General features: G+C 44.3%; 1 protein-coding gene across 1 annotated transcript in view; it reads left to right on the forward strand.

The window, feature by feature from the left end:
- STK11 (serine/threonine kinase 11) overlaps window positions 1–25963 on the forward strand; it is a 45865-nt gene that overhangs the window by 9926 nt on the left and 9976 nt on the right. Inside the window, exons 2-8 of the mRNA XM_052800851.1 lie at window positions 1782–1865; window positions 5735–5824; window positions 7055–7187; window positions 7670–7806; window positions 8326–8453; window positions 16309–16366; window positions 24921–25114. Coding sequence (XP_052656811.1) covers window positions 1782–1865; window positions 5735–5824; window positions 7055–7187; window positions 7670–7806; window positions 8326–8453; window positions 16309–16366; window positions 24921–25114 — 824 coding nt within the window. The remainder of the gene's footprint in view (window positions 1–1781; window positions 1866–5734; window positions 5825–7054; window positions 7188–7669; window positions 7807–8325; window positions 8454–16308; window positions 16367–24920; window positions 25115–25963) is intronic.

Below are 25963 nucleotides of genomic sequence, written 5' to 3' on the forward strand. Positions count from 1 at the left end.
CGGCAGGCTGGCTGTCTTCCCCTTTATGGCCGCGGACCGCGTGTGTTGTGCAAGATGCAGTGCTGCTGGAGATGCACTTGTCTCTTTGTTCTAGTGAGGTACCTCTCCTGGTTTTTCTGCAGCTTATGTGTTCTGTAGAAAATCATGTTCTGCTGAACAGCCCCTCTTCAGATGAATTTCATGTGGTATAATAAAAAATCAATTTGGTTTCGTTTGTTCATGTCTTTAGTAGGTTAGCCAGTTTCTGATTTTTTATATTTATGTTTAAATTACTTCTATCTGTTCATAATCCAAGAGCTATCAGAAGGAATTCCTTGTTAGGTACAGAAACTTTTTATTTCTTTTTTTGGCAAGTAACTAATATTCAAGTTGCTTCCCAGCTAAATAACAGAATTTGTGCTGAAATGGGCTATGCAGTGTTAACTGCTCTGCCACATTTGGCACCAGGCACTGCCTGCGACAACAGGAGCACACCTAACTGCACGACGCTGCCTTGCACTGACATCTATGGGGGTTGTTCCTGGTCACGATGCTGATTAAAAACGCACCCTGAAGTACAAAGACTGGAAGCCCAAGCAAATTTATTTCTGCTCTTGTAACTACAGATGACATGTATAAAGAAGCACGAAGTGCAAACATAAAAGGTTTGTCTTGGAAGTGACTGTCCTAGATATTATGGTAAACACAAATGTAGTGCATCTTTAGGGGTTTAACTGAAGAGACTGATAGTGAGCTAAGCTTCCAACAGTCAGCATTGTTTGAAAAGCTTTAATTGGAAGGAAGCTGATAAAGCTGCATCTTTGACATGCAGAGCAAATCAGGGTAGGCTTTGACTTGCCTGAGCAGTTGACAGGGCAGCGTTTCAGTTCCAATTATACCTTTCCTTTTGTCAGCACTAGCTTTAACTGGGAATGGTGAGGCACTTGCCCAGGGCCATAGGGAAGGGTGTGAGCTGAGAAGGGGACCGCAGGGGACGTGGTAAACCTGTCTTAAATGGGTGGGAGGAGGAGGCTTGGCTTGCTGCACCAGGCCCTTGCAAGCCCAGTGCCAGTGCTCCTTGTGGAGGCGGGGGGTTTGCAGAGTGTGTCCTCAGGTTGCTCTTTCCACACAGCCTGGTGTCTGAGGGTCCAGCAGGATCTCACCAGGTGCTTTCTGTGGGCTGGCTCAGCATGATGCACTTCTGATCAAGCTTGCCACTGTCTTTTTCCTGCTCACTTTGAATGGAGCTGTTCGGCTGTCAACGTCCTACTGTTGACCAGTCAAACAGCTAAAGGGGAGCACTGCACAGATTTTTGTGGGGAAAACCAGAATAATGCTTACATTGGCGTGCAGAATAAAACTTTCTATTAGCGGAAGTAACACAGCCTGCGTTGAATGGCATCAAAGCATTGGCACAGGGCATTCTTACAACCAATTTCATGTCCAGCACAAAGGTAGGTTGCTCCTTGAGCATGGTTCTCCTGCTGTTGTTTACCGATGTACTAAAATTCCTGCCCAGAGAAAACTGACTGGCTGTGTAATGTTAACTGAAAGGGTGCTTGTTTATAGTCCTAGTCAGTGACCAGTAAGTATTTTCATGGTCTAACCTTGGAGTAATGAATTCAAGAACACACAAGACCTTCTGTCAAACAGCATGCATAGGTAGTCTTAGGTGAAGCGGCTGGGACTAATACAGTTTGAAGTGTCTTTAAAATCTATGTGATTTAGAAAACGTTAATTTCATTCCATAGTAAGGAAATAGGCTTTTTAAACATAACTTTTTTCCTTTTCTCTTCCTGCAGGGAAATTCAGCTCCTGCGACGATTACGGCACAAAAATGTTATCCAGTTGGTAGATGTCTTATACAATGAAGAGAAGCAAAAAATATATCCTTTTTTCACACAGTTGTTAATAAGGTTTGAATTCCCATTGTTCTCTGCTATAGTGCTGAATCATTATACTTCTACTTTTGTTAAGGCCCTTTTGAGTGTTTCTTAAGCTTAAAATTGCTTTCCCTGGTATTAAACATACTGTGTGTCTGGAATACTTTCCACACAAGTACATTTTCTTAAGTTTCTCAGCTTCCCAGTTAGCAGATGAAATATTGTCCCCAGGTTACTGATGCAGGGCTGGGGTAGGGGAGAACTGACCCTCAAATAATACTGTGTGTTATTTTGTGACCTTCAGCAATTTGGAGATGAAAAAAACAGCTGTGGATCTGTCATTTCTAACCTCCTGTCCTAGCTGTGGTACATGTTAGTGCTTTTTTTCCCTGAAGATGGACCTTTTATTGTCTATGCTATGTGAAATCAATTTTTTTAATGCTTCTTCCTTTAAGTCCTTGGCAGGGGTTTAGGTATTTTTTTTTTTTTTTCTTTCACTCAAAAGAAGAAGGAAATCTACTTGTTTGCTGGCATCCGGATGCCTGCAACTCTCTCCTTCCCTTTGGAGGGTCTGGACTGCTGCAGTGTTGCCTTTTCTGTGGGCAGTTGGCATGCTTTGCTGCTGGTTATCCTTAACAAGATAAGATGAACTCCCGAGCCTACTCAAGCCTCCTCTGTTTTGTTGTTTGTGTGAAAGTCCCTTGTGATACCGCTTTAAGTGACCTAAAGCTTGTAACAGGCATGAGAGATTGAAAGCATATTGCTCCTGTGAGATCTACAGCCCAGATTTTTGAGACTAAACTGCTCAGTTCTTGAATCAAAGCTGTGGCTTGTGATCTCGGTGCATCTTTCAGACTTTAATATGTTATTCCAGTGCACTGTGTCCCCCAAGTGTGCATAGACACTGACCAATGTAATTATATGCCTTTAACTTGCAAGTGAGTAGCTGGTTTTCTAATGAGTCTGCCACACTTAAACTTACAAACTGGTTTAAGTCTATTGAGCTCATCTGTTGTAGTACATGTTATAAGTGGTTGCTTTTATTTTTGACAGTGTTTTCTAAATACTATCTTCCAATTACAGTACTTCAGAAAATGGGTAATTTAATTGTGTGCTTTAATTAGATCAAATACTCTGCCACCAAATCATTAGGATAAAAAAAGCATGACAATTTTTGCTTGTGTTTCGTAGCTTTAGCAGACCGAAGGGACTGCAATTCAGTTACTGTCTATAGAAAGATATCTTTTAATTAATAAAGAATCTGGGCTGCTAAAGGAGAAGCATGGGGAAAAAGAGCCCGAGAGAGACCTCATGTGTCGGTAACAGGTGATGACAACCCAAAATGGTCATTCAGAAATGTGACCTCTAAGCCAGGAAGGATGTTCCTTGCTTTACTTTCTGAACAGTAGTGTTTGAAAAAGAACAAATTGTTTTTCAGTACTTTTCCCTTGCAAGTATAGGTTGACTTCACTATTTTTGTCTTTATCTGCTTCTACACTCTTAGAAAGTTTGTTTCTGTAAGTGCTTATTCTGTGCATGTGAGTGGCAATAACTAGAGAAATTTGTTGTTTTCAGTGGGGCTGGGAGCGCAAATTAATCCATGATCATGTTCTTGCTTAACCTTTCTCCAGCTTTTCATTGACACTGCTGGTGCCTGTGCAGCATGGCCGAGGATGTGGCAGTACAAATGCTTGTGCAGCCGCATGGTAAAGAGGTTTGGGAACAGATCCAGCTCGAAAGTAACTTTCTTTTTTAGGCTGGCTTCTCTGTAGGTCAGTTCCCTTGCTCATTTCACTGTATAGTCATGCACATGCCTGTATTAGTGCCTTGCAGGAAGCAATGCAAGATGAAAGTTGAGTGAGGTATAGGGGAGTGTTGTCAACTTCCCCCTTACTAATAAAGTTCTTATTTCCAGAATGACCATTGTAGCATTTGAAATTGGGCCTGTAGAAGAAGGATTCTGTTCTCACCTGAGTTTTCTGTTGCCTGATAGAAGTGAACTGCAGGCTTCAGCCATGTTTATACTTGGGAAGATAGTGTTTTAACAACTTGACTGTCTAGTCAAAGCCTTCAATGATTTTATTTGCTAAAGAGAAAGCTGTGATGACTGGATTAAAAATATCAAGTACATTTAGTATTTAATGGGCTGCTTTGATGACCTGCTGTGGCTGGGAATGCAGAGCTGGTGATGAATGGAGAACTAATCCAGGCAGAAAATAAACCCCGTTCAATAAGCAGCATCCCAGCTGGCACCCTCTCTGACAGCTTCTGTTACCAGTATGTGCAGTTGTGCGTGGGAGCAGAACCCTATTGATTAGCAGAATTGAGAGCCTCAGTCTTCTTGGGGCACCTGTAATAGATCTGCTCCAGCCTGAAAGTTTGTACTCTAATCTGGTTGATCAACCAGAGATGGATCGGTTACAAAAGAAGGGGTGAAAAACAGCCTGGCAGCTAGTGAAACCAAAATCAGGTTGTCCTTTGTAGACGAGAACGAGAGCTGGGGTTTGCTTCCTGGGAGCTAGTCTATATAATCTACTGTTAGTATTACTCTCTTGAAGGTGGGACAGTTGATGTCTTCCACGTCACTGTGATATAAGTAGTTCACAGATTTCTTCCAGAGTAACAAATGGTAGAAAAGAATTTTGGGAGTTCTTTCTGCTATTCTTGCTTTTACTGATTTACTGGGTGGCATTGTGCCCATCATAAAATCTTACAGTACTTTAGCATCCCTCTGAAGAGCAGCTCATATGGGGAGTGTAGCACAAATTCAGTGAGTTTGCAAGGTGTTTTGAGCTTCTGGATAGAGTGTGCTGCAAAAGGGCAACACAATCTTTAGCACAGATCCCACTTAAAAGTGCAGGTCATCTCTTTAGCCTCTCCTGCCTCAAGAGTTAAGATGGCATCCTGGGACATAAGCAACTTATTTTAGGTTTAGGTTAAGAAGGCATCTGCCAGGAATAATTAGAGTGAGTGGAGAACACGGGCTACTTGTCTCTGCTCTTTATCTTGAAGGTGCACTCCCTTGGCAAAGCCACCAGATGTCTCAGGGTCTGTTCTTGCAAGCCCCTCTCAGCACACACTCTGCATTTAAAAGCCGGGGGAGAGGAAGAAAACAGAGGCAATTATTGCTTTAGGTAGTTGTGTAGTTTCCATTTTTTGGCCCCCAACTTTAAAGCTTAAGGAGCTGAAAACTAGAATGTACTGCAAGGGAGCAAATGCTAAAAAGTGCCACCAGTTCTTGGCATTCTGTTGTAACTTTTTTTTTTTTATCCATGCAGTTTCAAAAAAGCTTCCCAGCTCTCCAGGGATCCTTTCTCCTGCTACTGAAATACTACCATGGGGATGGGGGTAAGCAGCAGCTGTTAAATAGTGCATACAGCTGTATCAGTTTGAAACAGGAAATGAATAACAAAATTTGGGGAAGGTGATGGGAGCTCACTGTTATGTCAAGTGCAGAACAGCCAGGATATTGGGAGAATATGCTACAGTCTGCAGCTCTTCTGCCAGGGTTACCTAACTTTTTGTAGCCACTTCAGAATATTATCCGATTTCTGTCAGGCTTGTGAGATCTCCAACTTAATTTCTGTGGAGTCTGCATCCTGTTTCAGGTCAGGTCACGGAGTTGTAGCTGGTCATTAAGCAGAAGAATTTTCTCGTGGGTTCATTGCCTCCTCCTGTTAGACAGCTGGAGGAAGGTAGCTACCTGAGGAGGTGCAGCACAGCTGGGGCTCTACCTCTCCAGTGTGTGTACGCCAGGTGACAGGACTGCCTGTGCAGCAGCTCTCCAGTTGCACTGGAATGGGGCTGCAGTCCTCATACAGCATTTGTCTGAGAAGTGTTTAACCTTGAAGCTTCCTTAACTCTGCCTTCACGTATATGGTGATGGAGTACTGTGTGTGTGGGATGCAGGAAATGCTGGACAGTGTCCCAGAAAAGAGGTTTCCAGTTTTTCAGGCTCACGGGTAAGTACAGTTTTGTTCCTTAGGCTGCGTTAGCCTCTCACCACTGTACTGTCTTGAATTCAAGACCACATTTTACTCTGTTGCTTAGACTGCTGGCTGCACTGTAAAGTAAAGCTGGCTTTGTGTAATAACTGCATCTTTTACATCCATGGAAAAAATGAAAAACTAATGAAGTAGTGGCAGGGACAGCCCTTAGATTCTTGAAGAAAAACCATCTTTCTATTGAATTTTCTATTACTTTTGTTTTGCTTCACAAGATACATGACAACCCTTCCTGGCCCCTTTCCTACAGCTCTGCTGTTCAGCAAAGATGGATGCAGTGGCGGAATCTGTAAGGACTTGCCCTGCCTAAATGGAGGCAAGCCATACAGTTCAGTGTCAGAAAAGAGATTAAAGGTCTTTGGATGGATTAAGGATTGGCAATATCCAGCATGATCTGTTGGCTTGTTTAGTTAGTAGACAGGATAAGCTGAAGCCCCTTTCACTCTGCAAGTAAAGGAACCTTAGAATTCTGGAAATAGATGTAAGATTGTCATGTGTATCAAATCAGTGCAGACCAGCAAATCTGTGGTAACTATGTAATTTTACGGTCATATTTTCATTTTGTTTAAAAAAGGTCTCTGAGATTACAGATAGTGTAAGTGAAATACGGGCACATTAAGTCAAGTATTATTTCTTGATACTATGAGATAAAAAACTTGTACGCACAATTGTTGCCAGGCTGTCAATGCACAATGCTTGTTACATTATAGTAATGGCCTGCCCATAGTCTCTGACAGTAAGTACAGCAAAACACTCCTTTCTACTGGCTAAAGGAAACTTCCCCCCCCACACCCCGTTAGAGCAACCTATGCCACTGAAAGAGCATCTTTTGCTAGCTTAACTTAGCCTAGACTAAAGCAGGTGTCAGAATTAACTACTAGGCCTGTGCCAGTGTGGTGCTCAGCACTTACAAAATACACAGACTTGTGAAGAGGGCTTTGGTGTGGAGCAGCCCAGAGTCTGAAGTGGTTAGCACACTGCTGCAGAGCTCTGGCAGGTAACTTCTGGCTTTGTCAGAAGATTAAGTGCTGTTTCTTACATACCACAGTTCAATCTCAAGTTCCTCATCAAATGTAAATACATTTCCGGCTTGTTTCCAATAACAGCACTCTTTATTTATTATCAGTAGTTCATATAGTCTTAGTCTATGGAAGTGCTTGACTTTTTTTCCTCTAACTCTTTCTGCAGGTACTTTTGTCAGCTTATAGACGGCTTAGAATACTTGCACAGCCAAGGGATTGTCCACAAGGATATAAAACCGGGGAACCTCCTGCTAACAACCAATGGGACACTAAAAATATCCGATTTAGGCGTAGCAGAGGTACGTGAGAAGTGCAGCAAAGTCAGGAATGGGGGAAGCATGACATTCTAGATTTAGGTCACCTTTGTGGTGTCAATCGATTTATTGTGCATTTCAGCTTCTGTTCTGTTCAACTTGCAGAGTGCTGTAGAGTGACTGAATATTTATTGTAGTTGGCAAAACACTTTTGTTGATAACAGCACAAAACTTCCATCCAGGAGGCATATAGAGGAAGACATCAATCTTAGACAAGCCCAAATGTGTGGTGAAATGGCAAGCTACATAACCTTACCCTTATTATATGAAGACTGTCTTAGCTAGGTAGGAGAGGTGCAAGAATTATCACTGTTGGCATGTAGTTGCTGTAGTGGCATGTTCTCATGCTAAGTAAGTATATGTTCAGTAGCAAAGTTTTCCCCTTTTGTTTCCCAGGGGAAACTTTTCTAACAGTTACAATTTGTTTGCTGTGGAAGTTTGAAACTAATCAGTCTCATCTGCTGCAGGCATTGCATCCATTTGCAGAGGATGACACGTGCAGAACGAGCCAAGGGTCGCCAGCATTCCAGCCACCAGAAATTGCCAATGGCCTTGACACCTTTTCAGGCTTTAAAGTAGACATCTGGTCCGCAGGGGTCACACTGTAAGTGCCCGTGCAGCATCCAGGAATTGCAATAAAAAACTACAAGCGCCCAAATAGCTTGGTCTTGAGCTATCTGCTGTCATCACTGCTCTTCTGTATGTTGCTGGGGGGAGCAGGGAGGGTGTATGTGTGTTGGTCCCTTCTTTGGTTGGGTTTATGTTCCCTGAAGTACTTGTAATTCTGAAGAAAGTAATCTTTACTCTCAGTGAGTAACTCTGCCAGCCGTTTCTCAGCATCCGAGATGCACAGCTACTGTAATAATAGAAACCACAAAGATCTCTAGTATTTATTTTTAAGTTTCTTCCATCCCAGCCTGTCAGGGAGATGTCTTGGTGGTTTTGACTCGTGTGAATGAAGAGGCTGTGATAAAGGAAGGCTAAGTTTAAAGAGGCATTCCAAATACTGTCAAATACTCATCTTTTAGTTTCATCTTGGCTTCTTTTGGTTTACATAGTCACATAAGAACTGAACACGTTCTGTGTGCTTTTTCTCATACAGCTTCTCCTTCTGCCTTTACAGATACAACATTACAACGGGTCTATACCCCTTTGAAGGGGATAATATCTATAAATTATTTGAAAACATCGGGAAAGGTGACTACACAATTCCAGAGGATTGTGGTCCTCCACTCTCAGACTTATTGAGAGGTGAGTCTCCCAACTGACTCTAAAAGGGTAAAATTTATAGATGCAACAAATGCTCAGCTTGCATAGCGCCAGGGTAGAGCTTCATTCCAAGTATCCTGTGAAGATATAGGATCCTGTTAGAAAGGGAAGTTATGCTTATGAACTTGTAAGACTTTGAAAAATTAACACTGGTATTTTCTTGAGATAACTAAACCCTGCATGGGTTGGTGTCACTACACTTTATAGAGTTGGTTCTTGCATTATGTTTCTTGTGCTCTGAGAAGCTTTTAAATCTGAGGACAAAGCCCACAAGAGGTTAAATTTAAAATGGCATCATAGCATTGATGCAGGCTTTGCAAGTGAGAACACTGAATTAAATTCCTTGCCCAAGCTTTCTATAATGTAAAATACTGAGTACTCGGGTTCTACTGACCTTCCTCGTCAGCCTCTGCTCTGAATTTATTTGCTTCAGTCCCAGTTGTCGTCTCCTTCCCCCCAAATTTAGAGTTGCAAGGATATTGGAGCAAAGTGACTGGTGCCCACTTTCACAACAGGGCTGTGGTAGAAACAGGAGCAGCACTTTCTGGGTAGGAGAGGGTTGTGGTTTTTGTTTGCTAGGGTTTTTTTGTTGTTGTTGTTTTTCATGTCACTTTTTGCAATAGTTTGAGGTTTACTGTTGAACAGTCTCTACTTTTGAAAGCTGAATAGTCAGGGCAGCAGTTATGCTGTGCATAGCAGCCAACGTGGTGATGCCCATTTGGGAGCAGATAGGATGTGATTCTAGCACGCGGGAGATCCTGACCCCAGTTCCTGCTGCTTCATTGGCAGTGAAACAGCCCGGTGCGTCAGTGCTCCCCAGCCCTCGGCACAGGCTCGTGCTCTCCTTCTTTGACTTCAGCTGTTTGTGAAAGATCAGACCTCAAATATGAAATGACGCTGTCTTGTTTCAAGTTTATTTTTCTGGTTCTTGTGCTGCGCGGGGTTAGGAGGTCAGTGTGGGTGAAGGGCTGTGCGGTGCTGTGAGCAAACTGAGTCTGCTTCCCTTCCTCCTGTCAGAAGCGTTATCGGGTCTGCTTGTAACACGGGTGTTATCGCTGAACTGGGGGGTTGTGTACCGTGCTGTGTCCTCTACGTGGTCACAGTGCTGTTGCAGTTTGTGGCTAGCCAAAAGGTTAACAATTTCAAAGCGGTTTACGGCTGCACTTCATGCTACAAACGGCAGCAGTCATGCCTCCGCAGGAAAGGCTGCGCTGCCTGTGGGCTCCCGGCTGCTGCGTGGACGGCTGCGAGGAGCTGCAGCTCCAGCCTGGACTCGCTCCCTTGCCCCGCAGGGTCACCTCCGCTGCGGGCCGCGGCCCAGTGGGGTGCTGGTGACGCTGGGGTGCTGGGGACGCGGGCGTCCTCGCCGGGTGCTGGCCGCATGCCGGGTGCGGCGGCAGGTGGTGCTGTCTGTCCGGGCTCTGCCCGCCGCTGCGCCGGCGGGGCTCCCCTCGGCCCCCCGCCACCGAGGAGGTGGCAGACCCCCTGCAATCCCACTCCTGGGAGACTCTTTTAGCTTATCTGGCGCCCCGTGCTGATTATGAAATAAGTTATTTGCGTGTGTTTCAAAAAGCGTTAACTAGCTTTAACAGCTTTCAGAAACATGACATAAGGCATAGCTTCAAATTGCACTCAGCACAGCTGGTATCTTGGCCGTTCTGCTGAGACTAATGTGGCTACTGCTTATGGCCCAGCACTTCTGACTGATGCGTGTTTCGTGTTGTATCCCCCTGCCCCAGGGAATGATGTCCTGATCTACATGTGGTGTTTGATTTGTGAATGCTGACTCAAAACACAGCCTTTTTTATGAGCCCAAACGGAGTAAATCCAGTGGTCCATCTAGACTGGCAGCCAGTCTTCTAAAGCATCCAGCAGAAATCATTTGAGGTTTGTGATAAGCCTCTCAGCTGCACTTAGTGTTGTCCCCCAGGGAAAATGAGTGTGGCAATTGTTTCTCTTTTCTTATCCTGAGGATATTGATAGCTTAAAATCTTACGCTTCATTAGCAGAATAACTCCCTTTGCTGTTCTCTTTCTATCCCCTGTATGAGACCTGGAGTCAGAATTTCCTACTTTCCCTTCTGCCTCATTTTAAACAGAGGAGCCTTGCACCTGATGCCCTTTGTCCATCTCTTACAGCCCGAGTTGCCTCCTTCATGCTAGCTGCTGTCTGTCTTCATCCCTTCTGTGTTTGGGCACTACAGAGATGCAAGTCGAGTGTGTTTGGTAGGCAGAGGAGCTTGCCTGGGGGGAGATGTCTGTGTCTCTCTATCAACTTGACCCTGTCTTCCAGGGTGGTAGGAAGGGCTAAGGATTCCTTTTACTATCCTCCCTCCATCCCACCTGAGAACACTCCCACCCCTCATCTTGTTGTATCCACCTGTTACACAGTAAAAGCTGGCAAAACCTCCTGATATTCTCCTTGTTTGGTTTGACACGCTTTACTTTTTCTAGTGGTTAGAGTACCCAGTGGAGCCGAGGTGACCGAATTATGGAGTGGGATTGCCCTGGCTCCCTCTACTCTGTGGAGGCCTGAGCATCTCCACAGCCCAGCAGATAGCAAAGCATCTGCTGAAGACAAGGGCTGAGCCTTGCAGTGGTGATACTATGTAGCTATGGTGACAAAACCCAAATGCTTTATTTAGTTCATGCTTTTCCTCCAGAACATCTGCATTTCCTGGTAGGTGCCTGCTACTTCTGCAGCAGGTTGAAACTGAATCAAAAGCCTGCAGATCAGATATTGTCAATGGCTGTCTGATGCTTTTATATGAGCAGCACAGACACCCACAGCTCAGCTCTATCTCACTAGAGACTTTGTTTTGCCTTTGCATTGCTTTTAAAAGACTCTTAAAGCACTCTGCAGTGCTGCAAGCATTTGTTCTGGTTTTATTGTAAGGAAGAATTCAGTATGCTGCAAAGTGCTTATTTCCTCTCTGGCTATAAGTGCTGTGTTGTCCACAGTACCAGTCTGGCTGTGAAGCAAACACTAGAATACACTTTTTAAGGTTTTTCTGTTCTTCTGTTGACTACTTTTTTTTTTTTACTTATTCTCCCCCTTGAGCTTGTTTTTATTTCTTTGTTCCTCTTTCCAGAAGAAGCAGAGTTTAGAGGACTTAAAGCTTCTGTGATATTTGACTTGTAAAGAGACTTGCATGACAGTGTATTTCAACAGATTAGTTGGGATGCTGCTCCTCTTTGTCTCCCTAATCAGGGATGAAGCTTTATTTATACTTTTCACTGATGGAAAAGAGAAGGGCTAGTACTGTTCTGGCTTCTGTGTGTACAGTCAGTAAAGATGTGTCAGAGTAGAAGCATTTATAAATAGCCTTAAGGTTCTTCTGTCACCACAGACTGCATATGACTTATCAACTTGTATGCAGTTTGCTTCTGGAAAAGAAAAATGCACAAGGTCAGCTTTTCTTCCTCCTTTTCTAATATACTTTTACTGAAAGAGAAAGCTCTGAGACTGCAGTCTCTGCATTAAGCATCTGGATTGATTTCCAGGCTCTGCTACAGACTTTGTGACTGGGGACAAGTTGGTTAGTTTCTCAGCATTTTGTTTTGTCACTTCTATGTAACTGCCATGACCTTTATTACAGGGATGGTGAGAGGATGTGCATTCTGATGACAGTGGGATGCTTTAATTCTGTGGTAGCAGGGAGTCCCCGGAGCCAACAGTCAGGCAGGCTGGTGTCTATAACCCATCCAGTGGCAAGTCTTCCACACGTGTTTGATCAAAGACTCAAGATTTGCCTGCAGAGGGAGTTTCTGGTCAGAATGCCTGGCTATGCTTGTGGAGGATGAAGGAGAGGGAAAAAGTCCAGTCTCATTTTACAAATTGGACTTATACTGCTTTTATATTGGTTGTTTTAAATGTTGATCCAAGTTGGAGACTCTGAAGTGAAATCCAGGTTGAGTTCGTTAACTCTTGCTGTTAGATTGCTTCCTGCTTCTCAAACAACATACCTAAGATTGTGCTGTCTGCTAAAAACTAGATATTCTACCACATGATGTAATGCTATGCTTGTTCAGGATTATTGAAGTGTGTGGGCTGGAGTCTGTAAGGAGCTCAAGACAGGTTTGTGGTCTCCAGTTTCTGGATTGCCACTTGCTGTAATTTGAAAGGCGTTTGAGACTGCTGGCATGCTGTAATGGGCTCAATATCCCATGTATGGGCAGAGCGAATCCTTCTAAAATACCACGGGAGCAGAGGTTTGTGAGTTAGGCATCTCCTGAAGAATCGCCCTGTTACAGTGTGTCTCATCTTTACTCGCAGATAAACTGCATGGAAATCTTTACCGTAAATGGTAGAGAGTATGTGTGGTTACTGTGGGCAGATGCTCTTAGATGACTTGACTGGTGAATAGTACATGATGTTTTGTCTTGAAGTTTCTTTTCGGTACAGGACTTCAGCCATAGAGCTGCCATGAGTGAGTCACAGAGCTGAATGCATGCGTGCACATTTTCAGAGATTGGACTTTCCATTTTCTTTCAAACATTGCCCAAAATACAGTCCTTTTTCATTAAAGTAAATATTCTCTTTGGTCAATTATCTTCTTTATGCCTTTTTAATTGCTTGAGAACAATGCAGCTCTCTGCACCATAGCTATTTGTAACTGGTCCTGTTAGGCCTCTTCTAATAATTTACTTTAGAATTTTATCCTCTGCTTGTACCAGTTTAATCTGGTAAATGCCTTAAATTTCCTTGTTAGCCCTGTCATTCCTTAAACAGTATTTGAATTGCTGCACATTTATTTTTTTCCTTTGGTCAAAGTGAGCTGCTTATGAGGGTGCTCCAACTCCTCTTCTGCAGCACCCTAGTGAAATTAATCCCAAACTGAAAGTGCAAGAACCTTGAAACAGTCCCACTGTACTTCAGATTTCTATGAAGAGTTTCTAGTTGTATCTGCTTGGATGTGCAGAAGTTTATCCCAAACTTGATAATAACAAGCTGGATTCCAAAAATGCCTTGAAATGTGGTCTTTAAATAAATAAATTGGGGGGGGGGGGTCCTGACTTACCTGTTTCTGATTACATTAATAAGATAACCTAGCCAATACATGCTTTGGTGACCCCTAGACTTCATGTAAGATCTCTTTGCAGTCCTATTTTGTTTTTAAAAAAAAAAAAAAAGCCAACACATTGGCGCAGCTCAGCTGTGAAACTACTGTCTAATAATCTTATTAATAGGTTATTTAATTAGGTGGGGGATTTTTTTCTCTGAACCACCTTCCCATCTTGTTTTCCAATTATTATTTCTTTTCTTGTAAGGTGAGGAGAAATTCCATCTGAATGTGAGAAAACTCCTTTACTGCAAGGCTGGGTGAGCACTGGAACAGGTTGCATAGGGGGTTGTAGAGTTTCCACCCTCAGAGATGTTCAGAACCCAGCTGGACACAGTCCTGGGCAAGCTGACCCTGCTTTGAGCAAGAGGTTTGCACTACGTGGTCTCCAGAGGTCCCTTCCAACCTCAGCTGTTCTGTGGTTCTGAGAAGGCTGCAGGGACTGCTAGGGACATGTGCTGGATTACAGAAGAAAGGAGGAACGCACATTGCAAGTACCCTTGTTGTGGAGAAAGTCACTGATAAATGCTATGTTCAGTGTTAAACTGATAATTATCTTTTTTAACTGTAAGGGAGTTCATTGCGTAGTACTCAGTGAAAAAAGGAGGGCCGTCTTCAGCACCAGTTCATTAGCAACAGCTAAGGTGAGGAAACAACTTGGAATTAGCCCTGCAAAAGCATCTAAATGTTGTATTACAGGTGTTGCAGCACTTTGCAGGACAGCAACATTCAGGATCAAATCCCTTTTCTGCTGAAGATGGTTCAACCATATCTTCCCTTCTCTCACCCTTACTGTGAGACCATCTCAAAATATGCTTTCAGTGGTGTTCCTCAGTAGCAGACCTAGCAGCTGAGCTGTTCAGCTTTTGGCACTGTTGCTGGCATTAATCACCTCCTGCCACATATGGTTTTGGTCTGTAGCTGCAGCCTGGGCTGCTGGTTGCTTGTTTATAGGACTTTAGCCTATTCGGGGGAGAAGATACCAGAGGTAAGGAACTACTACCAAGGTTTAGAGCTCTCGAGCAGGGAGCTCTTGCTGTAGCTCCAGTCGAGCTCAGCCATGTAATTCTAGTATACGTATGGTGGTTTGTATGGTTTCGGCAAGGCAAGTATAAATTTCCGGTGTGCTCTGTCTAAAGTGCTCTGAAGAGTTGGGCTCTGAAGACTCTAGTGCCTTGAGTTCATGAGGCCAGATGCCTGTGATGCACTTGACCCTCTCAAACCTGGAGAGGTCTTCCTGTGATTCTTTAACCTACTTCACAGTGATGTAATGTGCATCAGTAGTGACCCCATCTGCCTTAAAGCTATTAGTGCTGTCATCAGCACTGATAAACCTTTACAAATCGCCATGGCAAACTCTATTTTGGTTTCTGGGGGGAAAATAACTTTAGTCCTTCCAAACTATACCTTTTTTTTGCCCATATTCATTACTGTTAGTAATGTGATACAAACTGAACTGACAAGGAAGATGTTCTGGATCAGCTTTTGTAATCACACGGTGCTGTTGGTGATTTCTCTCTTCTATTACCTTTGTTCAACAGTATTGCAGAAACTCATCTGCAAGGCACTTGCAACTTCTTACTTGAACTCCAATGTCTCTTTCCAGCCCTCCCTTCCTAAGTGTCCATCCAAATGTATCTCCCATCCTTGTGTTTTCACTGTCCTTGTACTGGCTCTCCCCACCACTCTGCACTGTTTGCTCCTTGTCCTGACTTTCTTAACTCCTGTTTGACAGTCTGTTCTGCTTCCTAGCCTTTCTTTTCTTCGGGTGCTGGAGATGGGATCCTCCTGTTCTCTTACCTCTTTCCAAAACTTTACTCTTCGTGCTACCTGTGCAAGACTCAACAGTGCTAGTGCTTCAAGAGCAACAAGGGGGTATCATCCAGTAAAAGCAAAACTCCTTGTAATGTACAGCAGTGAGACTTTGTTAACATTCGTTAGATGAATATATTCTTGGAACCTTCATTGGATAATATCTTGGATGCTGCTGTTTGAGACTTGTTAGGTCCCATTGGCTAGTTTCTGAAGAATATGGCAAAATTTGCTATTTCCCTTCTGTTAAGTTGTGAAGCTTTTTGAAGACAGTGGAGCAGAGTGGGCATCTCATGAGTCTGTTTAAGGTATGCACCTCCCTCTTTTCTAGAGAGAATACAGATAAGCTACTCTTCCTCTCCCACCCCTCTTCTCACCCCCACCCCAGCTATCTTAGCAGATGATGCCAGAAATCAAACTCCTGGCTAGGGCAAAAGGATGGACAGTAGGATTATTTTTTTTGTTGGTTCTCCCCAGATGTACTTCCAGAATAGAATTTCACTAGACTAGACTTTCTGGGATGCTGAATAACTGCATATATGCTATGCCTAAGGCTTTGACTCTTCCATGGAGAAAGTTCAATAGCATTATCTGTGAAATGCGAAGTCTTGATGCTCTTTGCCTGGAGACGTGCTTGGACATATGATCCAGGGCTGTACAAGCCTCTGTCCCTGCAGTGTGAAGGAGGGAAAGGTCATATCCACTTTGCAGGTGGGGAAACTGAGGAGCAGACTTGATCAGGTAGTCAGCAATGGAGTTGGGATTTTTGTGCTGAGCTTCCTGTGACTGATGCAGCAGATTCTTCCTGGAGGTAAAGGCTCCCTAAGCTGCCAGGAGGACTGGACACACCAGTCGCTGTTGGGGGAGGGAGGTGGGAGGGAAGGGTAGAGCTTTATGCTTCCTGTCTTCAACTTGGCTGAGAGCATCTGTGATCACACCTGGACTTTTTTTCCTTCTTTTCAGGGATGCTTGAATACGACCCAGCCAAGAGATTTTCAATACAGCAGATAAGGCAGCACAAGTGAGTGTTCAGCTTCTTCCTATTAGTCATTCTCTTTCTGCTTCTTATGCTAATGTACCTGTGCTATTGCTCTCAACTCATTTTTCCTTTTGACAGCAGACACATGGAAGTCACTAGATATCCTTCCTCCAGCTCTGCTGGAGCTCTGGCAACCTCTACTTGGCTTTTTTCCTCCTATTAGAGCATCCGGTTAAAGCATTTGAATTGCTAACCAGTAAATAATGAATATGTTGAAAATATGTTTCTAGCGTGACTGGTTCTTGAGAATTAAGGGTTCTGGATAATTTTTTTTCAGAGGTCAGCTAGTACTAATGGAGCAGAAGAACAGGGGTTCCTTAAGGCTGGGTTATTGAACTAGGACTGTTTAGTAATGTGTGTTAGTTCTGGTTTTCTGGACAGTCTGGTGACAGAAATATCCCTTGGTATTTGCTCCATATGGAATCAGTATGTGGAGAAGTGTTCCAGGACAATAGGAAATTTTTTTCTTTCTCTTTAATGTCATATTCCTCCCTCATCCATATCCTCCCCCTTTATCCTTGCTATTGTCTGAGGGGGGGAAAGGCCCCGTTATCTCTGAGGGGGTTTTTTGGGTTTGGGTTTTTTTTTTTTTAAAGGGTCTGTTTGAACATGCTGCCTCTGAGCAGAGATTTCCTGGGCGGATAAAAGTACAAGAACAAAAAGCATCATAAGGATGCTTCATCGCGGAGGCTGCATTAGCTTATCTCCTATTTGAATAGGAAGTGCTTCTGAGGACACGCAGAGCTGCCTGCTGGACCGCAGCTGCTCAGCAGAGGTCCTGCCTACAAGCTTGCCCAGAAAGCTTTTGGGAACCTTGTAAAAACAAAGCTCTGATCCTGGAAGGTGATGGGCCTGCTTTGTGCTGCCTGCAGGCAGGAAGAGCGCTATTTGCTTGTGTCTCTGGAAAAAAACCAGCAATGGTAGCCATGTGCTGTCAGATGATGATCCCTGGTAGATGTTACGGCATGGAAGGCATCTGCAGGAGCCACAGAACAAAACCTGACAGGCTTGAACTGCACTGGTGTTCTGCAGAGGAGTAACTGCGACCTACCCCTGATGAAGATCAAAGAGGCTGGGGAGGCAGGTCTTATGTAGCTGCCTGATCAATTAATTAAGCAGTCAGGCTGGCGCTTTTAATAGTAGCCAAGCACTGTGCATTGGTTCTTTCACTGGGTCTGGGAGATGATAGGAGCAGGCATTTGCTTTTCAAGACTGCCTTTCCCCATGCACATGCCTCCCAATAATACTGGGCCATAAAAGAGACTGCTTGGGGCTGGCCTGTTAAATGCTGCGTGGCATTTAAAGCACCATATAGAGCTGGTCTTCAAAACAATAGCTCCTGCTGTTACTGACTGTCCTCCCCTCTACCACTGAGGACTAGAGCGCTTCAAGCGTTCATTACAGCTAGTCCTAGGGTGGTGATCAGCTTGCCACACAGTCAAACCGATGCTTGGTCAGTAAGCGCTGTAAAGAGTACGTTAGTAGGTGTTGAGAAAAGCACTGAAAGCACTTTCTCTGCTATCAGTGCTGTGGGTCCAAAGGCTGCAGTGAACTGCCCCTAAGCTTTGGGGCAGTGTAGTTGGTTCTCATGTGTCACTATCTGCTAGGTATTTGAGCTAGTTATCCAACTCTATATACTTGATTTTATACTTCTCCCATGTGGCAGTGAGGTTTTTGTGTCAGCTTTGCCCAGCTGGAAGCAAAGAGGTTTCTCTAGAGACCCTGCCTGTAGTTAGAAAGCAGGAGAAACTAGAGCATGCTTCTGGCATGGAGGGCAGTCGCAAATCTCCCATGCTCTATAGGCATAGCCTGCCCTCTAATTGGGCACAGCTGCTGGTGGTGAGGCTTTTCATCTCATAGCACTGAGAGTGCTGGAAGAAAGACTCTACCTGCAAACACAGGAGCATTTCCAAGGCTTAGTCTCTTATTAGTTTTCTGTGAGCTTAGCCAGTGCTTCTTAACGGGCTTTTCTCCCCTATTAGTAATTGCCTCCTTCCTCCTGCTGTGGCATCCTAATAATTACATCAAGCACAGCAGAGCTTGCAGCCTTGGGCTTTGGATGTGTCTGTCCATCTCCTTTTTGTAGAGTAGCATTGTGCTAAAGAATCCAGTGTTTGGTTCTCTTGGCTTTTCTTTAAATAGAAGAGAAGCTTAGTCCTTATGCTTAACCTGACCCTGATTTTATTTTAAAATTGAACAAAGCAATCGGAAGGACAGCAGGTAGCCATTCAGATATTGTCGAAGGGTTTTTGGAAAGCATTTTAGTAAGAAAAGACTTGATTTCTAGAATCCTTGGATTTCTAGTGTGTGGGGGAGTAATAGTCATTAATGATTTTGGGTTTCTCTACACTCCTCCCACAAAAGCATGTGTTAAGGCACAGGAACTAGACTATAGAAACATCAAGCGACTTACCCTGGCTGCCCTGCTGAGATGGATACTGGCTCAAACCAGAATTACCCAGTGCCTTTCTGTGCTGCTGGAAGTCTCCTTTTATGTCTTTGAGCTGATGTTACTGGTGACTTGCTCATGTGGACAGTTGAGATTATCAAAGTGCACTGAAAATCAAGAGGAATAGCCCCCATGTCCCGGGCAGTGTTTTTTGCATTGGAGCCAAACACTGCTAGACCAGGCTTGTGTCAGCGCGATGGGAAGGGGCCGTGTTCCTCTGTCCTGTGGGGAAGGGTGACCCCAAGGGAAGCATCACAGAGCAGGTGTCCTGTGGCCGTGGAGCTGGGTGTTCAGGAACCATCCAGAGCTGGATAAACAGTTTGCATTTCACCTTCCATAAATTGATGTTTCTTGCTCTTGTAGTGGGATCAAGGATAAAAGGCTTAATCAGTGGGGTCAGGGGAAACACTGAGGAAGTATTGAGTGTTGCTCCGTGCAGCAAATAGAGCTGCAGGAGGCAGAGAAGGCAGCCAGGCACATGTTTATTGCCCAGCAATGGTAATTCTGCCATTCCTCCCTTTATTCTTGTCAGCTACTCCAAATGCTTTTCCGCCCTGTAGCAGCAGCCCTGTCTGAAGAATGCTGTAGGAAGAGTCTGCTTAGTTTTATACCTGCCAGCTGCCTTCTTCCTCTCCTCACTTCTGTAGGTAAACTCTTGCATCAAACTCATGTTTCTGCACTTCGTTTTAATTCAGCAGGAAAAAGTTAAATTCTTTTCTTCTTTGCTTTCAGAGGCTTTTCAAACCTAGTCAGTCTGTGCAGTGCAGACCTACGAGTTGTAAATTGAAATGAATTAAAACTCTCTCAGTCTGACAGCTAAGAGTTTATGAACTGCCAGAAGCCCACCCCTGAATAACAATGAAAGAGCCTTGAAACCTGCTCTTCCCAGAAGGATCTGGATAGGATGATGTTCAATGGAAAACTGACACTTTTAGTTCACCTCTGAATATTTTGTACTCATGGGGTGGGGGTGTGGGGCAGCGAAGAAAAGCTGCCAAGAGCCAGGGAGTTAGCAGCCTGCTCCCCATAGATTAGTCACCATCTCCTCTCTACCCTGTGCTTTTGCTGAAGGGCTTAATGCTTGTACACTGCATTTTGTAACTAATTCACTGACCCTGCTGCAGCACTTAAAGTGATGAAGTGGATGCAGAATTCTACCTCTGTCCCTTGTTTCCAAGGCAACCATCTTGCCTGCCTTCTCCAGAAGTGTCACACTTAATTTGTTCAGTCATAGATACCATTGCAAGAGTTTATGCAAGAAAGGGAAGGCACTTCCACCTTTTATTAGTGGAGGTGCAAATTAACCTGCTGGCCTAGTGTCTTCCACTGACCTGGAGGCTGCCGTGCCACCTTCCCAGGTGCTTTTGCTCACCCCAGAGTCTTCCCTGAGAGGCTTGGAGGGTAGCTGTTGGATGCTGTGCAAACCCTGGGTACCAAAGCCATTGGAAATCTGTGTGTGTTGCCACTGTAGATTCCTTTGCAGGTGCTGAGCATGCTCCTTGACTTCTGTGCCTGAATCTGAGGGAGTGAGAGGGGTTTCCCTTTACCTCTGCTGCAGCATGTATACTCGTGGGCTTTTACCGTCCCTTGTTCGTGGTGTTAGGCAGTAATCTGCCCTTGGTGGGACACACACAAAAGCTCTCCTCCTCGCCTTTCTTGCCGAGGTACCTGGGTCTGCCTTCCTTCCCTGTGGCAGGCACATGGAAGGAATCTTTGGTTCTTCTACCCACGTTCTGCAAATCAGTTTCATAATGCAACTGCGTATGGGGTGTTAAATGAATGTGAGTCTCCATCTGCATAGAACACCTCTCCTCATAGGAGTCTGAACTATCACCTTTGGTCTTAGCATCAGCTAGAGGAAAACTGCTTCTCTTTCTTACTCATTTCTATTTTTTTATGAACCTGACTTAACTTAGACATCTCTTGACACTACAGGAGTTGGAGCAGTGATTGTGGGGATGCTGCTATGTATTTATTGCTAGCCTGTGTTGCCTTTCCCCAGGGCATACTGTTGTGTGCCTTCCACATTTGTCTGCGAGAGGACTGAATTAAACTGGAATGCTGTTAGTTGCTTCTCGTGGTGACGGTGACCTTCCAGTAAGCTTGAAGCCCTTACATGGTATCATGGGAGGTGGAGAATCATTCATAACCAATCCTTGTTGGCAGGCTGGTGATCTGCAGCTTGGCATCTGGTTTCAAAGAAAATTGCCCATATACAAAACAAGCAAACTAAAATATTTGTGACCTAGAATGGGAAGTGAATTAGCTGTAAGTATTTGGAAGCTGCAGCTGTGCTTACTGATTCCTATTTTAACCTTGCTTATACCAGAACTCGAAAAGAGCAGAGTGATGACTTCTGATGTAAAATTCGAGCTTGGAAGCTGCAAACCAGACGGGCTTATCAAGCATTGGTCAACCCAGATTCCTTTTTTCATTCAGTCCTTGACCCTTGCAGCAACCCGTCTGGACACCCAATTCTTAACTGGCAGGATCACAATTAATACTTGTGCTGCTGCTGTCTGGAGTTTCCATGCTTTGCAGGCATGCTCAACAACCTTGTAAAGTAGAAAAACAATCTCTTCCTACTGCTCCCTCCACTCTGTTTCAAAGGGCTGGGAGTGGCCAAGAAACATTTCACAGACAAGAGAGGAATCTGCCTCTCCCAGGGGATATTCTGGACAAGGGGCACTTTTGAGATCTGCAAAAGCTTTTCTTTTCCCTTAGTGTTAAAGCAGCAGTCTGTGAGCACCAGGTAAATGGCTATGTTTGTGCCAGTGTAGTTGGCTCAGAAAACATCAGTGAAACTGGGAATAAATGGTGAAATAGGGCACTCTGTCAGCAGTACTCTAATCCAGTCTGTGTTTTAGGGTCAGTGGTGAAGGCAGAGTGAGGAGGGACTTTATCTCATCTGCATCGCTGACTGATGGGAGAGTTGCGCTGTGGGAGAGTAGCTGCTTTCTGGCTTAGTCAGTGACCAGTAGCTTCTTGAGCCAGATCAGGGCATTTGATGGAGCCAGTGGTCCTCAGCTGAAGAGCAAATCTTCACTAATAACATTTAGCACCAGTGCAGAAAGCAGAATATCTGTCCCTGCTGGAAAATTGCTTGCCAGGAAATACTCTGCTACTCCATACAGAATTGCTTGAGGCTCCTTCTAAGAGGTCTTTGATTTTTCTTAGAACTTCAATGAATTTCTCTCCTCAGTCTATATCCTCATTACCATATATGCATATGCAAGTATTTGAAATCACCTCCCAGAGGATGGAATCATTATGACTAGAGTACAGTGATTCAGGTTTCTGCTGTTAATAAAAACCTATTTTTACTCTCCTGGTAAGTAGGACAGAAGGAAAGAAAGAGGCAGAGCTGAAATACAGCAAAATAAAAACACGAGTTGCTATAGACTTCCAGGCTTTCTTCCTTTAACATACTCCTTTTGATAGCAGTCATTCTGATCTCATTTGCCCTGTATATTCCATTCTCCTTAGGTCCCTGGCGTTTAGTTTGGATCCCTCTAGCTCCATTGCCCCTGGCAAAAATAGCTGGTGGCTGTGTTGGCTCTTCTGTTGCTGTGCTAGATGATCCTGCCAGGCTGGATCAGCCTAGGCTGAATTTGCTATTTTGGCAGTCACTTTCTTGATGAAAGCAGTCTCCCAAGGAAGGGAAATCAAATGATCAGATTAGGAGTGCTGTGTGCCATGCACATTACCAAGGAAGCCATCCACAGGATTTGCTAAAACTGTTGGCCAAAATCTAGTTGTGTTGGACCTGCTCATGTCCTGCTAGTCCAGTAGCTGGGATGACCTTTTACTTAACTCTTGTAATGCCACTTCATGAACCAGAGGTCATACTTGACAAATTAGATCTGCATTTAGTTCTCTGTCACTTTTCTCCAGAGCAGGAGACTGACTTTAAAACTCAATCACTACAGAGAAAACAGTTCAAAGATGCTAATTGTGAAGCAGGGTTTCTGGATAAGGGTTCACTCCTCCTTTGAATCCTAGCTGATTTGTCCCAATAGCTACATTTTCATTTGTTTATCTCCTAACTCCTTGCTTTTGCTGGATAGTTTTGTTAGAATGCCACTTTTTTTTTTTTCCAGGCCTACTGTCAAAGCAATGTAAGACTAGAACAAAATTATAATTACAGTTCTGTGCAGGAGGTGCATCCAACCCTCACTTCCTAAAATGAATTTGGAACTGGAGTGATAAAAAACAGATGGCTTAGGTTTATAAGAGCTCTTTGGTGACTGGCTTTGGGCCCTCCTCAATGGTTATTAGCCAGAAGTTACTAGATGCCTGTGCAAACTATGGAGGGGGAAGCACTCATGTCACATGAGGCTTGTCTAGGGCAGCAATCCCCAGGCCAAGAAGTGAGTATGTGATGAGGGCATAATTTTAGATCTTGCTCTGCTTTTGAGGTGTGTTTTCAGAGAGCCCTTAAGTTGCTTCCTAAAGCAGCACCCTTTTGTAGCCTAAAGTAAACTTTGAAAGTGTGTGGGAAGCTTAGATTTTCTAGGCTGCCTCCTGCTGTGAAAGACTCTGAATGTCCCTTTGTGCAGGTAAGTGGCATCTACATAATATTTAGCAAGATGAGCACAAGAGTGCAGTTGATCTGGTGAGGTTTTTCTTTCCTTTGTTACTGTGCAAAGACCAGGAAGAATAGGTCCCAGTGGCTTAACTGACATCCAACCCACAGCATAAAAATAGGGGGGTTGATATCAGTGCCAATTCAAAAGTTTATCAGGAAAGCAGGCTGCAGTTCATGAGATTGTCCTACATGTGGGAGGTTTTGATGCTTTCTGACCCTTCCTTCGTGTAGAATGACCCTCCAGGGTATGGTGTAAGTAACAGCCTGATGAAGTGCCTCTGTAGGACAGCCTTTCTGCTAGCAGGGACAGCCAGCTGCTCGGCACACCACCTTCAAAAGCAGCAGAACACTACCACTTATCGAGGAGGGAGCAATGGATGGCCATCCGCCTGACCTTTTCATTTGCTAGCCACAGGCAGCTGATTCTCCCGGCTGCAGGACATGTTGCAGGGGGAACAAGGAGTAGCAGGAGGTGTGTGGGGGCTGGAAAGGCATGTTAGAAGTACCTAGGTCTGGAGGAACTTCTGTTCCCACCTGCACTCAGGAGACGATCGCTAGGAGTGCGGAGGCTCCAGCAGTACTTCTAGGAAACGTGCGGTGCCCACATGCAGTGGTGATAGATGTCCCAGAGACAGTCCAGTGTTGGAACCATGCTATGAAAGTGTGATAAAAATGTAAGAGGCCACCCATATGGCTTCTGAGATGCTGATGTGATGCAAGCCTGTTGGATTCTTGATCTGATTAAGAACAGCTTTCAGAGCTGATACCCTTTACTGGGCAGATGGTAGCACTATGGCTACTGTTTCTAATGGTAATGGAAGTCCCTTGAGGCAGAGGTGGGATAAAAAGAGTATAAGCATTTTTGCTGTGGTCTTGTTGAAAACTGCCTGTTAAAGGAGCTTGCGAGTAAATACCACTCCCCTTGGACCAACATTCTGCAAACTTTCTTTTCTCTTGTGCTGGATTAGCCTCAACTTTAGGCTAGAAGTTTCTCCTTTGCTGCTTGCTTTGACGATACAACTCAAGAGCTCTAGCAGCTCTGCTAATGTAGGTAGTTTTGGCTTGAGTTGGTGATGGAGAAAATGTTCCTGCACTCTGTTTCCAGACCCTGAGCTGCCCTTCTGTAGATGTCTTGCACTCCAGCGTGTCTTGCAGCAGACTTCAATATGCTAACAGCTGGGCAGACTGTTAGTTTCTCCTTAGCTGACAAAGCACCCAGTGGATGGAGCATCTTGTGGAGTGGCATACATGGCTGTTGGTGTCCCTGCAGTGTGATCAGCAAGACAGACTTGCCTTTCTTGACACTTGCCTCTCTTGGTTATTACACATTAAAAAACCTGCAGTGGCATAAAACTGGCCAGGAAGTTTTCCATAAACAAACTGCACATACCTTTGAATATTGGGGTGGAATGAGGCCATCTCATAGTGCCAGGGATTTCTCTATGCCTTCTGAAAAGCTAAGCTGTACTGATGAAACTCTGCTCTTGGACTCTTTGCAGTTGGTTTCGTAAGAAACATGCTCAGGCAGAGGCTCTGGTGCCCATACCTCCCAGCCCAGAAACAAAGGACAGGTGGAGAAGTATGACAGCGGTGCCTTATCTGGAAGATCTGCATGGCTACAATGAGGAAGAAGATGATGACTTGTATGACATTGAAGATGATATCATCTACACTCAGGACTTCACAGTACCAGGTAGGAGAGAATGATGCTGGGTTGGGTAGGGCAGAAGTGGCTTTTTTTTTTTGTCTGTTTAAAGCTTTTTAGGAAAGGCCTCGAGGTCTGAATAATCCTTTCAGCAGTGGAGGAGATTATTGATTATTAAGTGGTGTGAGTGACGCATAGTGAGTGAGCTATAATGCTCCGGATGCCTTGGTCCTTTATTTGATCAACCAGGATGCCCCTTCCTGTGTGTTACCCATATGCCAGTTTCCTTCCTTCATCCACTAATAGCTTGCTCCTTGTGGACTCTGTTGTTTAGCACATTTAATTCTTTTGGCCAGTTTTGCTAGACTGAGTTATTTTGGAGCAGAGCCCTAAAATGACTCAGTGTTCAGAGTAGATGGCACATCTGGGGAAGAAGCGTGCTTGTAGCCTTACACTGAGACCTTTTTTCTGCTCCAGTCTTGGTAACTATCTGGTTACAGAACTGCTTCTTTCTTTATTAGGGATTTCCTGTTGTTTTAAGGTAAGCCAACTAGTAAGTACAGGGGCGTGTGTGGTTTTAACCATGCAGTTCTTACAAAGTGGTGGTAATCAAGTAGCTTTCCTTCTTTGGCCTCTCTGTACCTGTAAGCAATGTAGCTTGTGAGCAGAAGGCTGAAGGGCATGTCTGTGGTAAGACTAAAGACAAAGGCTGCTCAGCTTTACAGTCATTGCAGTGGTACTGCATGATCAAGGCAGCAGTTTCTTTGTCTTGCTGCCTGTGTTCTTACTGCCTACATCAACAGAACATGAGTTTCTAGGTTAATTGCTCCAGCCTAGTTTGTTTTGGAGGGAAGGTTTCAAGTGCTGTTTGTAAGGATGCTGATTTACTTTACCACA

Source organism: Harpia harpyja, chromosome 11 (genome assembly GCF_026419915.1).
Source record: "Harpia harpyja isolate bHarHar1 chromosome 11, bHarHar1 primary haplotype, whole genome shotgun sequence".
In the NCBI taxonomy this organism is placed as follows: domain Eukaryota; kingdom Metazoa; phylum Chordata; class Aves; order Accipitriformes; family Accipitridae; genus Harpia; species Harpia harpyja.